Source organism: Takifugu rubripes, chromosome 4, assembly GCF_901000725.2.
Source record: "Takifugu rubripes chromosome 4, fTakRub1.2, whole genome shotgun sequence".
Lineage (NCBI taxonomy): Eukaryota > Metazoa > Chordata > Actinopteri > Tetraodontiformes > Tetraodontidae > Takifugu > Takifugu rubripes.
The window spans coordinates 15,085,066-15,097,619 of NC_042288.1; the positions used below are offsets into that span (position 1 = coordinate 15,085,066).

The window sequence follows — 12,554 nt, forward strand, 5'->3', positions numbered from 1 at the left end:
GGCAGTCTGTTCGCACTCTCACACCCATCCGTCAAAGGACAGCATTTGAGGTCACCAAAGAGAAAACAGTAAGCAGTTTTTAAATATCTTCATACCCAGAAGACAACGATGCCGTTTTTGTGTCCATTAAGTGAACAACAGGCTCTCCGCTGCAGAGCTCGACGCTGTGGCTAGATTGCCCTCTAGTGGCCATCCTGTCAACTACACGACGGCGCTGTTGCGCGGTAACGCGTCCATGAAGACGCACAGCTAAGATCAAATAAACTCAATTTTTCAATGCCTACTGAGCCTCATTAATGTTTATTACCACTACATTTGGATTTAATGTTTTAAATATATATATATTTTAGGATACTTACGATCGTATTTTTTCCAGTTATTGAGCACACATTGTAAAACCAAACTAGTCAAATGAAGGTGTTTGTTAGATTCTCTGCTTTTATCTTCTGATTCACGTTGAGGCCAAGAAAAGGACAACAAGTCATTTCATCGGGGATTTATTTTATGAAAGAATAGATTCTTCAAAGTGATTCCAGCAGTAGTTCAGCATCAGTCCAGCAGGCGTTTTGAAAACATGTACAAGAAATATAAAAAAAAAAAAGCACACGGAAAAACATGATCACATGCACATAATTCAGATCATCGACTTAAATGCCACGAATGAGTATTTGCATCGTATAAAAACGGTAGTATGGAGCAAAAGAGGTGACCAACATTTGTGCTGTTGCCTGCAGTATAAACTAAAAATAATAATAAGAGCAATATTAAAATCAGAGTTTATATTAAGGATGACACATTGATGAGTCACATAAAGACAATATATATTGTATATTTGGGGTGGGCTTTTTTTTATTGCAGGTGATAAAGTCATGGAATACCAGTCGAGCTTTGGGAAGTGTAGAAGTGGTTATTTTTACTTCCTAAGCTGGATTTTCTTTATGCAACATATGCAGTCTGTAAGTATTTCACTGACATGTGCGCTTGCTCTCTAAGCGACTTTAAACGAGGTGGATTAACATCAAATTTTAGCACAACCTGGACACCAGGGTGAACGGCTCAAATGGATTTGCAGAGGAAGAAATGCTTGTCGGAGTTTTGTTGGGTTGTGTTTTTGTCCCCAGAATAAATCACACACAGCTTCTCAGATGTTTGACTGACAGGTACGAGCGTCTAATGAGGAAACCCCAGCTGGTTGAACTCTTGGTGCCATATTTAGCCACAAAAACATCTGCGGCACAACAAGCGTTGCTGAACCACCGGAGCCCAGAGACACAGGTGAAACACTCACAGCGACCCGGAACTGCAGTCAGCTGAGAAATGATCGGAGCCTGTAATTCATCACCTCGCTCCGTTTCAGAACAGTCATTGAATCATCTGATCATAGATTTAGTCCAACAGATCCGGTCCGAGCCCGTCTGTCTGCGTCTGTTGAACAGTGAGTTGAAGCGAGAGAGAGGGGGTGAGTGTCGCACCACAGAGGTCTATTGGAAAAAGCACGTGAAGACAAGCGGCAGGAGCGGCAGCAGGCCGTCGACACGTGGCAGACGCGAGGCCGAGCTGGTGGCGTTGCAGTCGTCGCTGTAGCAGCAGTGAACGGTGACGCCCGGCGCCCTGTAGCCCTGGCTGCTGGCCTGGCTGCAGAACGACTTGTAGGAGCACGACTTCATCACCCCGCCTGACAAACACGATGGGGAGAACGTTACTGCTCCGTGTTCCCCACGGAAAGGGGAACTTGGTGTCCAAACTATAAGGATATTACTCTACTTTTGCTATTTTTATTTCCAAAGTGCAGTGAGCAGGTAATAAACCTGAAATCAGGAAATGCAAGGGTTCACTCATGCGCATTATAAGCACAACCTTTCCAGCATTTACATACACATTGCAATATTAAACAGCATTACACCAGATGTTTTAAATCCAACCAATTCATTTTGTATCCTGATAGGGCATAAAAGTTCAATAGCATGATGTCAGCGAACAAATGCATTTTAAATACTTCACACATTACGCATCATATTCAAATATGAAATATCAGCAGCAAATGAAATCTTGAAACACATTAATAACATTCAAAGTAGCAAATCCCAAGCATTTATGTATGTCTCAAAGGCAAATGTGATATAGCCCAGCAGCCTCTGTCTCTCCAAAGGAAATACAGCTGGACTACAGCTCCCAGAAACCACTGGGCAAACCAGGAAGTAGACATCCTTGCTACAAGCTGGTCAAACATTCCAAAGCAAGGGAAAATGCAATCTGAACAAACATTTAAAGCTTCAGAAAGACAGTCAAACACCAAATCCATATCCATTAACAGCATCACAATATCAATATTTAGGTTTAGGAGCATGGAGACAATGACAGTTCTACAAGTATACCAAACAAACCCAAGACTTATCCAGAACTTATCCTTATCTTTACCAAGTAGACCCAACAGCACAGCAGGAGCCACCATGACAGCAGATGACAAAGCCAGCAAAAAAGTAAGAAACCCAATAAAACTCACCAAGCAGCCGGACACCAGGTAAGAATGTGGACAGGTAACCAAGACAACTGAAAGCTCCCGCTTCCTTTTTAACGAGTCAGAAGCGGTCACGTGGGCACAAAGTGCAGACGCTACTTAAAGTGACAGCGCTCATTAAACTAGCCTAGCTACCAAGGACGCATCGGCCTTTTAGTCAATTAAACCATTTTATCCCTTAGAGAGAAATAATTAAAGAGAAATTAAAGAGAAGAATTAAAGAAATAATTCAGGAAAATTAAAGATGGAATAGGAGAATTCCACAAAACACAACAGTTACGCTCTAACAAATACCAACCTGTAAAATGCTTTTAGTTGGAAAACTTCAGTACCCAGAATGCCTCACCCTCCCGTCATACCTTAAGTCTTCGTTTTACAATGTTACTTATCTTAAACTAGAAAACTATGAAAACCAATATATGCCTAAATCTGTCGGGAAGCACAGTCACTGAAGACTTTAATGGAACACTAAAACACAGAAAACGTAAGCGTCTAGGTCCTAAGTCAAAGTGCATAGTGAAATTAAGTGCACTTAATTAGTTTTGATGAGAGACAGGAAAAATGAATAGAAGAAGCAGACGTGCATCCGCACATACCAATAAAACTACTGTAAAAATAACAATACATTTATTGATAAAAGGGGATAAAGACCGTCCTGTTGGACTCACTGTCGTGGCCGACCACGGACGCACAGGCATCAGAGTAGTTGGGGCAGGACTTGGAACCTTGCCGGTTGCAGTCATCATTATTGGAACCCATGCAAGTGTAACATTGCAGAGCATCACCTGACAGAAGCAGAGGCATCGGGTCAACTTTACCATTTAAATCATTATGACAGGTGGAAAACTACAACTATAAATTCAGTGAGATAGAATGATCAATGGTCGGGAAATATAACAGCCACAAGTAATGTGAGACATAACGATAACGTACTATAAAAACTACGTACTATAAAAATGTCATTCTTAAACCGACACTGTGCTTCAATTAATGGAACTGTAGAATTACAAGAATATCGCTGCAACGCAAAAAACATGTATTTTAGTCACTTTCACTTATATCCTTCATTTATTTACATTCCAGTTATTGTATTTTAAAGCAGTGAATTAGAGTGTGGGCATATCCTGCAGTTATTAAGAGCCTCTATTGGATTCAAGATTATAATGGAAATCATCTCTACCAGCTTCGTCCAGAGCTACGGCGGATTAAGCTGCAACATTAATGCCTCTCCAAAGTGCTCTCAGCGGAGTGGTTATAAGACAGACGAGCTGACCTTTGGAAGGTCCTTCAAAACTTATGGGGAAAAAAAACTTTTATCTGCCTTTACAAATTCTAAAACAGCCCTTAGAAATGGCCTTTAATGTCGCTCCTCTAAGAGGAGCTAGACTTAAAGTGATGGCTTTAGGCATCCTTTGTAGCAGCACACTTCTTGTCCCAGTCAGACAAAAAACACCTTTATTATTTCTCTGCCTGAAACATAAATAATGCCCATGTTGATTTGCATTATCATGCAGGTGGTTGCCATGGAAACAACGGTCCCCTCGGAGCGTTTGCTGCAGTACTTTGACATGGCGTGCTGAATGCCCCCCCACCGTTTGTTGACCACAGTTGATCCTCAGAGTACAGCTGCTCTACACACATGCTGGAAGAATTAGCCTGCAGGCCTATTAAGAGATTAGCTGCTGGGGTTGCATCCTGGTTAGAGAAGAGGATGAGGGAGCCAATGCTCCAGAGAGTTATTCAATTAAGAGAACACCAACAAGCAAAACTGACTGAAAAAAGGCCAATAATTCTACAAAACATGAGACATTTACTCAGAGTAAATAAAGTGAAGATTTTGTTAAAATCCATTTTGTACATTTCAATTTCTATTTATGTGAAGTTAAAGCGACAAGATACAGGTAAAAAAAATAAGAAAAGTAAGTATTCTTACTAGAAAATGCCTGAAGAACCAGAGAAAACAGGAGCAGGCAACAGTTCTGGACAACTGTCATGGTGCTGGTAGTCCTCAGTCGTCCTGATCGCACAATGAAAAGCAGGTTGTTTGTTTCTGGAGACCCCCCCCCCCCCCCCCTCACACACACACACACACACACACACACACACACAAGGAGCTTAATCTGTGCATCCGATGAGCCGTCTCTGGGAGGCTGCTTCATCCAAACAGCCAAAGGAGCTGCAGGAGCTGGAGATCTTATCCAGCAGCTTTCACCGTAACGCTTCTGAGGTTTGGCCACACCCACCTGGACTGTGGACAGTCTCAAATCATCCCTGTCCCCATCTGACACCATCCTGGAGGACAAGAACCTGGTGCCAAAACTGCCAGATTCTTAATAAAATCAATCTGAGCAGCGAGGAACCAAACCTTGTTCCATTTTGATGCCACAGTAACAGAAGAGCTCCGGTGGGACAGAACGCCAGTGGAACCAGCGCTTGGTAATTGAATACTTTATTGCACTTTGTAAGCAGATGCTGTACAGTGGCTGTGCAGAGAACTGGTGTTTTAGAGAGGAACGACGGCCATGGCAGGACAAGGACAAACCAGGAACAAAATTCCTGCTCCCAACTAGATACAGTCACAATCGGAATTGGCTTTTATCAAAATAAACTCCCAAAAATAGTCCCACAAATTCAAAGCTATGACAAATATCTACAAGGTTACATGAGAAGCAGGCAGAGGTCAAACGGACTTACTATCAAAGCACCGGAATCTCTTCTCTGACCAGGAATTTCCTACAGCATATACAAACATTGTCACTACACGGTCTCCTTTCTGTCACATGCAGGACGTTTTTGTGATATTGGCGGCGCGTCAACACTCTGAATTTATCTACAGTTGTGACTTTCTCCGACACTACGAGGAGACAACAACAATAACAGGTAAACAGTCTTCTCCCTCAGTGGCTGTCATGGCAACAACATCATTATAGATAATTTAACAATGCTCTTTTCTCCAAACACACACTCATTTATGATATGATATTGGAAACTTTTAAGCAGAATACACTGGCTGACACATCAAAAAAATATACACAGCCGTTAGGAGACCATTCCTGCGGCTCCTCTGTACACAAAGTCAGCAGGAAAAGTAACTCGGACCATTGGGATCTTTGACGTCCATCAGTCTTTTGGTCAAGCAAATCTGATCCGCTCTGCTCATCAGGTTCTTTTTCCCCACTCTGAGATCGGACCCGGGTGAGATGCAGTCGCTAACTCTTTCCCATTTTAGCAATCAGCTCGTCACAGATCTTAGTCAGCTCCTCGATCTCCCTGTTCTGTGACACAAATCGACATATTGCGAATGATTTCACACTTTTGGAAACCATTGGACGGGGACATCAGGAAGTGGAGCTCACCTTTTGCTCTAGCGTGCGCTCAAGCGAGTCCACTTTCATCTGTTCCTTTCTCAAACTGGCCTGATAGGCCACCTGTTCCTGTTTGGCCTTCACCCGTACATGGGCGATGTCTGCATTGGCTCTGGAAACCACAGAATAAGGTCAGCAGCTCTCCGCAATATTAATGAAACAGGCACGCGTGTGCACTGTTCGAGTTGGCCAAGCGGTGTGTAATTATGCACGATTAGCAGCGAAGCATAAACAGAAGCTTGCGAGTGTCTGCTCACTTATCGAGTTTCTCCTCCGCATGTATCTTCAGGGCTTGATAACGTTGCTCCTCCTTCCGGACCCTGGACAGATACTCCTGGGCACATTTCTTCAGAACATCTTCATTCTGCAGGAAGCAGGACAATATCCCATGATCAATGCTGAGCACCAAGATAATGCAATTATTAAGTAAAGAACACATTAATGTGTAGAATTTAGAATACCTGACATTCAGGCGGCTAGGCCAGTGGCCCTATTATCAGTAGTAATAATCTATTACGACTGTATAAGCTACCAACCTTCCGGAAGCCCTCCAGAACATCCTTCATCTTCTCGTAACGCCGAAAGAGGTCGGCCAGAGACTTTTCTACAGAGTTCAGGTCAGCCAGGGCCTGGTCCTTCTCCATGATCAGCTGCTGGATGGTGTGGTGCGAAAGAGACTTCTCTTTCTGGTCATCCTCTGATGAACACACACACGCGCGCGCACACACACACACACACACACACACACACACACACACACACACAGAACTGTGATGTGAATTGGCTTTGGTTGGATGAGAAGTTTTTAGTTCTAAACATCATGAATGTATAAAATGAATCAGCTTTGCATGCAAACATCAAAACAATGAGGGGGAAACGATCTAGAGAGATCTCATCCTTCATTAGTTCAGTTCCCCACTGAAATCCAAACTCTCCTGAATAAATTACACATATTGATTTTACTGAATGACAAAAAAAAGTCCCCCATAATCCCAAAGTTGGTTTGAATGTAATCTAAACAATCACCTTACTATCAGGTGGGGATCTATTTTTAGCACCTCCATAAGATACAACTGAATGGAAAGTTCTAACACCGGAGCGATCCAGACATTTCTGGAGCAGACAAAGCGACTTTCAACGGTCTGTTGGAACACGTGGTTCAGTGGGGAGAACCATGATTTAGTAAATCCAGGCACGGCTAATTTCTCAACGGTCCCATAATAAAAGTTCGGATCCACTCTGATACCCGCTGGCTGCAAATTAATGTAGATCAAATAAATCTAAGTCTGTTCTGAAGCCAACGGGGCTGCAGAGTTACGGTTTACACTGTTCACTATTTCGTCTTCTTTTCCCCAAGATTGGCGAATTAGAAAATTCTGGGCCATGAGGTTGACGGCTCATTCATGTCACTGCACAGACACAACGCCAAAGGGTCATTAACATGCCTTTGAATGTATAGCAGCTACTGGGAACGACAGGCGTGACATTCAAAACAAAGCCTCATACAGACAAGATGAGAAAGATCAACAAATGTCACTGGATGAGATGGAGACAGCGAGCATGGACGCTCTCCTCGCTAATGAATGGGCACGGGCCAAAAACAGACAGAGGAAGTACAGTCCCGAAGTTACTCACCTGGCATGCCTGTCAGGAATATCAAATAGTGAGGGGCAAAAATGGGAGCAGAACAAAAAAAGGGACTGTGTTAAGTCAAGCTGGGAGGGCAAGATGTGAGACAGCCCGGTGTTAGCAGGGACAGAAGTCCTTTTATTGGTGATAGCGCTTTGATGAGTGCAAGTCATTTAATTACCAGCATGAAAATAAAACTGAGCAATTCACAGAGGAGGAAGAGCTGAGGGCTGGAATTGTGTAGAGTGCAACCAAAGAAGCTGCCACCAGAAGCCTGCACCTGTGGCTGACATCAGGATTCATTCAGCATTCAAAGGGAGACTCACCTATCATCTGGGCAATCGTCTTCTCATATTCAGCTACAATCCTCCTGTGCAAAACAAGAGCACATCATTCATTTATTCCTCCCTGTGCATTACGCTATTATTAAAGAAATCTTTTCTGACACGGGCAGAGCGACGGCGGCTGTCTGGATATTTCTGTTCATTTAAACTGTACATCCAGTTTCTGGTATTATTGTATGTGTGCGAGATCTTACACCTGACTAATAGCAAGCCTGGTTTTAAAGAACAGCAATCAGCACTGTTAAGAGGATTGATTACCCCCCCTCCAACACACACACAGTCCAATCAGTCAAATGAAGTAAGCTTCGTCTTATCCACACCAACTGAGCTGCAGCCAGCTGGTCCACAACCACCTCCTGCTCTCAGAGGCCAAAGTTTCAGCTCAGTAGCTGCACTTTTGTCTGAGAAACAGTTACAGAAAGCCGTTGTTGAAACGTGTGGGAGTATCTAAATTTTTGCAGAGCTGCATTAGCCCAACAGAGGCCTCAGCAGTAGCAGTTACCCAAGGCTATGGGTGGCAGGTTAAGTGTCAGAAACCCACTGGCTATGACAAACAGTGACAGTAGGCGGGGCCTGAAAGCAGGGCGCTTTGTGACAACTTCCCCTTCAAAAATGAAACAGTAAATCTTTGCTCGGGATTCTTGCTGTGATGTAATGTCAACCCAAATCCCACTTACCTCATCTCCATCACCTCCTGTCGGCTGTCCTCATACTTCCTCTTCCACTCCAGCACTTCTTTTTCCTTGGACACAACCTGAGGATCAAGGAAAAAGTGTCAGAAAGCTGAATACGGCAAATGAAGGGTCGAACGCACGACGAGGGGTTCAAACATTTGTGACACACCTCTTCTCGCGCTATGCCCAGTGAGTGGTCCAGATCTTTGGGCAAGTGGGGACTCTCCCCTTCGATGTAGTCCGTGGGCCGGGAGTACAGGCAGCTCTTGGACACGGCGTTCTCCATGGAAGATACCACGTCCCTGCGCTGCTTCCAGAAGCCAGCAGAAATGACAGAGAGGAAGGGAAACATCACAAACCAAACATGGGACAACTTGCCCACACACACTCTTACAAAACCCTTGAGCCAACCGCAAAGCAGCGTCAAACTGCATCAAAATATACTGCAAAGCATAATACACATGTAAATGAGGCAGGGTAGGGATGCTCCAGGAGAGCTGGTCAGCCACTACATGATTGGATGAAACTGTGCCCATCGCCACAGTATTAGCCCAGAGCCCCGTCTGATTCTGCCCCCAGCTGAACAGATCACCCACTGACTGTGGGTCCAGGCACGGTGGAGGGGAAGGAGGGAAACATTTGATACAGATTAAATCATGGGCACGGGGGGGGGTGGGGGTGCGAATTGAGCACCACTAGAAGAATGTCGGTCTTCTGCTCTAAAACATAACACGACTGACAACGGGTCAAACTTTAAAAAGGTGCTGGTGGCTGGAACGGCACATTGTATGGTATCACATTTCAAAAATAATCCTCACTGTTGTCCGCGCAAACACTGAAACTAATCTAATTAATCTACAGAAGAGCTGGATTATCAAAGGATTTGGTGAAATGGCTTCATCAAATCCTCATAGTCTGCTCCTGTTTGGGTTTCTGCTCCCATATTAATGCAGTTTATACAGATTAAGCTACTCAACTTTAAAACGGTCCTGCTGTACAACAGCAAGGGGCCTTGAATTAAAATTAAACAGATAGTTACTGTGGCAATAATCTGTCCCACCCACAATTTTTACCTGTCCAGAATTGCATCAATTCATCAACATTCATCAACATTCTTTCTTTACTTAAAAATACAAATGGTGGTTTTCATATACACTTAGTTTGGTAAATTGTACCAAAATTGCTCTACCAGGACACCTCACAAGGAACCCACAGCAAATGTCACTTTATTTGGTTTATTACTGGCAAAAATCACTTAAAATCCATTAAATACATTTGGAGCTGAAGAAAAATGACTTTTGAATTAAATTTTTTAAAAGGCTACTCCAACAGTTTTAGATAGTGTCACATGAGAAAGAAAAAATACAAAGGGTTTAATTCATACAGAATGTGCTAACAGTGCTAATCGCTAGGGGGCGCTCTACAGCTGGGGTTGTGATACCACTCTTACTTTGAATATGGGAGAACCACTGAAATTCCACCGACGAGTGCTAGACATTTTCAGTCGAGACTGTCATGCAGGACATTAATGAGAAAAGGAAAGACAGAAACAGACTATAAACTGTCCACCATCGACTTCAAAATAATAAAAAAAGACTATTGTTAATCAGAAGGTCTCACTATGCTTCCATGGTCACCTGTGCTGTTCCATCACAAACCCTCCAACCAGCATCAAGCTCTAAAGATTACAATTTAAAACTCATCAAACACTGGTACCTACCTGACATGTCGTTTTGTTAGTGCTGTTAGTCAGGGAAAAGAACAGCAATGTGACTGGGAAGAATCAACGATTAAGCCTTGGAGATCTTTTAAAAAGAACTCCGCTGCTGCTAAAATTAGTTCTACTCTGAGACATTCCCAATCACATTTGTGATCAACTAATACTCTCATGAAAGGGCAACATGCACGTTGCCCAACATGCACGACAGAGGGGAGAGGAACTGAGAGTCGTTCCAAAAGAATCAACCTGGTAGATCTTGCTGCTGAGTCGGGGTGGCAGCTGGACGCATTAAAGCCATGTTAGAGATTTTATATGTGGGAACTGGAGAACTGAGGATGTTGTGGTGCAGCCATCATGTTGATCAGGCCATGAGCTTACAGCCACACTCAGAACCGTGTGTTTAGGGGCAGGCTGAAACACACTCATGCACACACAACTGGCACACGTCTGCATTATCACCCACTCAAACATTTGTTTCTCTTGTACACTCTCCCTCACACACACACACACACACACACACACACTCTTGCATACACCAGGTGCAGAAGTCAACGCAGTACCTGGGGGGTTACAGTAGAGAGGGAGGGGCATTGAGAGATGCTTTTGGCTACCTGCAGAGCTTCTATCCTCAGGGCAGCGAGCACCAGCTCCTCCTGGGCCGCACACAAAAGGGATTTTTGAGGGGTTTGTGGGGAGACGTGCGGCCCGAGGATGAGAGAGCAAAGGGAAAACACACAGACACTTGAGCTGAGGGGGTAAATAAGTGATGCTGTCCACTATTTATATGCTCTATCAATCACACTATTCTGACAAAATTTAGGTGCAAGGATACACAAAATTAAAATGGAAATTCTAGATGTAATGTGAAAAAAAAAAAAAGGTTTACATGAACAGACCAATGAGCCTGGGGCAAGGTTCATCAACACGGGGCAAATATGCAGTCTGCCAACACACCTGGAGTTTCTGAGCAAATGCAGTGGGGTTGGTCTCAGCCAGGTCAGGCTCCAGGTACTGCAGGGGATCATCACACTCAGACAGGCTATCTGGCAAGGCCTGTTCTGGGACATGGGCCTCCAATGGGCCCTGTATGGGGGGCCACAGGGGCACCAGGAGGATTAGGCAGAGAGCAGGAAGAGGAGGGCACGGGTCAGAATGGCTAAGCAAGCGCCGAGTCTTTGCGGCTTTTTTAGGGATTGGTAAGTTGAGTAAAGTCTCCCAGAAGACTGTAGAATGACCCCCCCCCCCTTGTGACTCAATGATATAAATGACAAACTCAAAAACTGACACTTCTTTTCACGTGATGGTGACAAAACAAAGTGTTATTTTCCCAGCACAACATACACAACATACCTGCTCATTCCTTTCTGTGTTCAGAGCCTCACTTTCTCTCTTCCTGCCCTTATCTCCAGCTGAACCCTCTGGACCCGCCCGGGAGCTTAGCACAGGAGTCTTCATACCTGCTGTTATCTGCGCTTCCATTTCCTCAAAACTTCTGCAAAGCAGAGAGGAGTGTGCACGAGAAGTGTTTTACATAAAGCACTGTACATAGTACCGGTATATATGGCAAATTACACAAATTTTTGAGTATAAAAAAAAAATTAGGTGCCAGGACACCTTCAGAGCATTGCCGAGGTACCCTTGAGCAAGGCACTAAACCCTCAAGTGCTCACACAGACCCCTGTGATGAGCTGGGGGCTCATTTAGGGGTGTAACCTGCCTTTGCCTGTATGCAGCTGGGACAGCAGCCTCTGTGTGATCCCGAAAGGGCTATAATACATAAGAAGAATCTCCATGCATATCTAGACAGGTATAAAGCTACAGCTGGATGGGCCGTACCCTGTGCAGGGAGAGCTGGGCTCAGATCCATGGGGGCCCCTATTCTTGCTGAAGTTGTCAGATACAGAGTCCAACTTTAGGTACAAGGATGGCTTGTTGACAGAGAGTGGCTAGAAGAAGCACAAAATAAACTATGATTTTACACGTGTTCAGCAATAAGTGTAATATTCTAGAAATAACAGAATTTGGTTTTCCTATGTTTTTAAATAGATTTAATACTCACAGCTGAAGAGGATCCAATCTTCTCCATGTACTCAATTTCATAATCTTGTACTGAAGCACAAATGCACGATTTTAGTCGTAGAAATGATGATTAGAAAAACTATTTAACAGTGCGCGCCGATGTGATCGGACACTGAGGCAAGGCTGTCTCTTGATTCACTCTGTTCCTGTCTGACCCACATGTGCAGGCTCAGCCTATGAGAAAAGGTGGCTCTCCTGAATGTCAGAGGCCAGTGGAGAACTGGG

At 44.0% G+C, this 12,554-nt stretch overlaps 2 protein-coding genes across 12 annotated transcripts in view; both read right to left on the bottom strand.

Annotated features, from left to right (window-relative positions):
* Positions 1-481: 481 nt before the first annotated feature.
* On the bottom strand, positions 482-4,601 carry ly6pge (lymphocyte antigen 6 family member pge). 2 transcript variants are annotated; one of them, XM_029835390.1, is made up of 3 exons: positions 4,452-4,601; positions 3,187-3,303; positions 482-1,675 (listed from the first exon to the last, which is right to left on the bottom strand). In XM_029835390.1, the coding sequence occupies exons 1-3, from the start codon at positions 4,510-4,512 to the stop codon at positions 1,482-1,484; spliced, it is 372 nt and encodes a 123-aa protein (XP_029691250.1). In that variant the 5' UTR covers positions 4,513-4,601; the 3' UTR covers positions 482-1,481. The 2 variants fall into 2 exon arrangements, 1 of the variants encoding a protein (XP_029691250.1); XR_964526.2 differs by lacking the exons at positions 3,187-3,303; positions 4,452-4,601 and adding an exon at positions 2,504-3,177 and having other exon boundaries at positions 1,538-1,675.
* A 349-nt stretch (positions 4,602-4,950) lies between these two features.
* tacc2 (transforming, acidic coiled-coil containing protein 2) overlaps positions 4,951-12,554 on the bottom strand; it is a 37,005-nt gene continuing 29,401 nt past the window's right edge. For 3 of the 10 annotated variants that reach the window (XM_029835382.1, XM_029835383.1, XM_029835387.1), the window contains 13 exons: positions 12,310-12,359; positions 12,087-12,196; positions 11,601-11,742; positions 11,205-11,333; positions 10,811-10,903; positions 8,700-8,837; positions 8,534-8,610; positions 7,839-7,882; positions 7,519-7,527; positions 6,420-6,580; positions 6,141-6,247; positions 5,875-5,995; positions 4,951-5,793 (listed from right to left, as the gene is read on the bottom strand). In XM_029835382.1, the coding sequence (XP_029691242.1) occupies positions 5,728-5,793; positions 5,875-5,995; positions 6,141-6,247; positions 6,420-6,580; positions 7,519-7,527; positions 7,839-7,882; positions 8,534-8,610; positions 8,700-8,837; positions 10,811-10,903; positions 11,205-11,333; positions 11,601-11,742; positions 12,087-12,196; positions 12,310-12,359 (1,247 nt within the window). In that variant the 3' untranslated portion in view covers positions 4,951-5,727. The remainder of the gene's footprint in view (positions 5,794-5,874; positions 5,996-6,140; positions 6,248-6,419; positions 6,581-7,518; positions 7,528-7,838; positions 7,883-8,533; positions 8,611-8,699; positions 8,838-10,810; positions 10,904-11,204; positions 11,334-11,600; positions 11,743-12,086; positions 12,197-12,309; positions 12,360-12,554) is intronic. The other 7 variants (XM_029835379.1, XM_029835386.1, XM_029835378.1 and 4 more) reach the window with 5 other exon arrangements.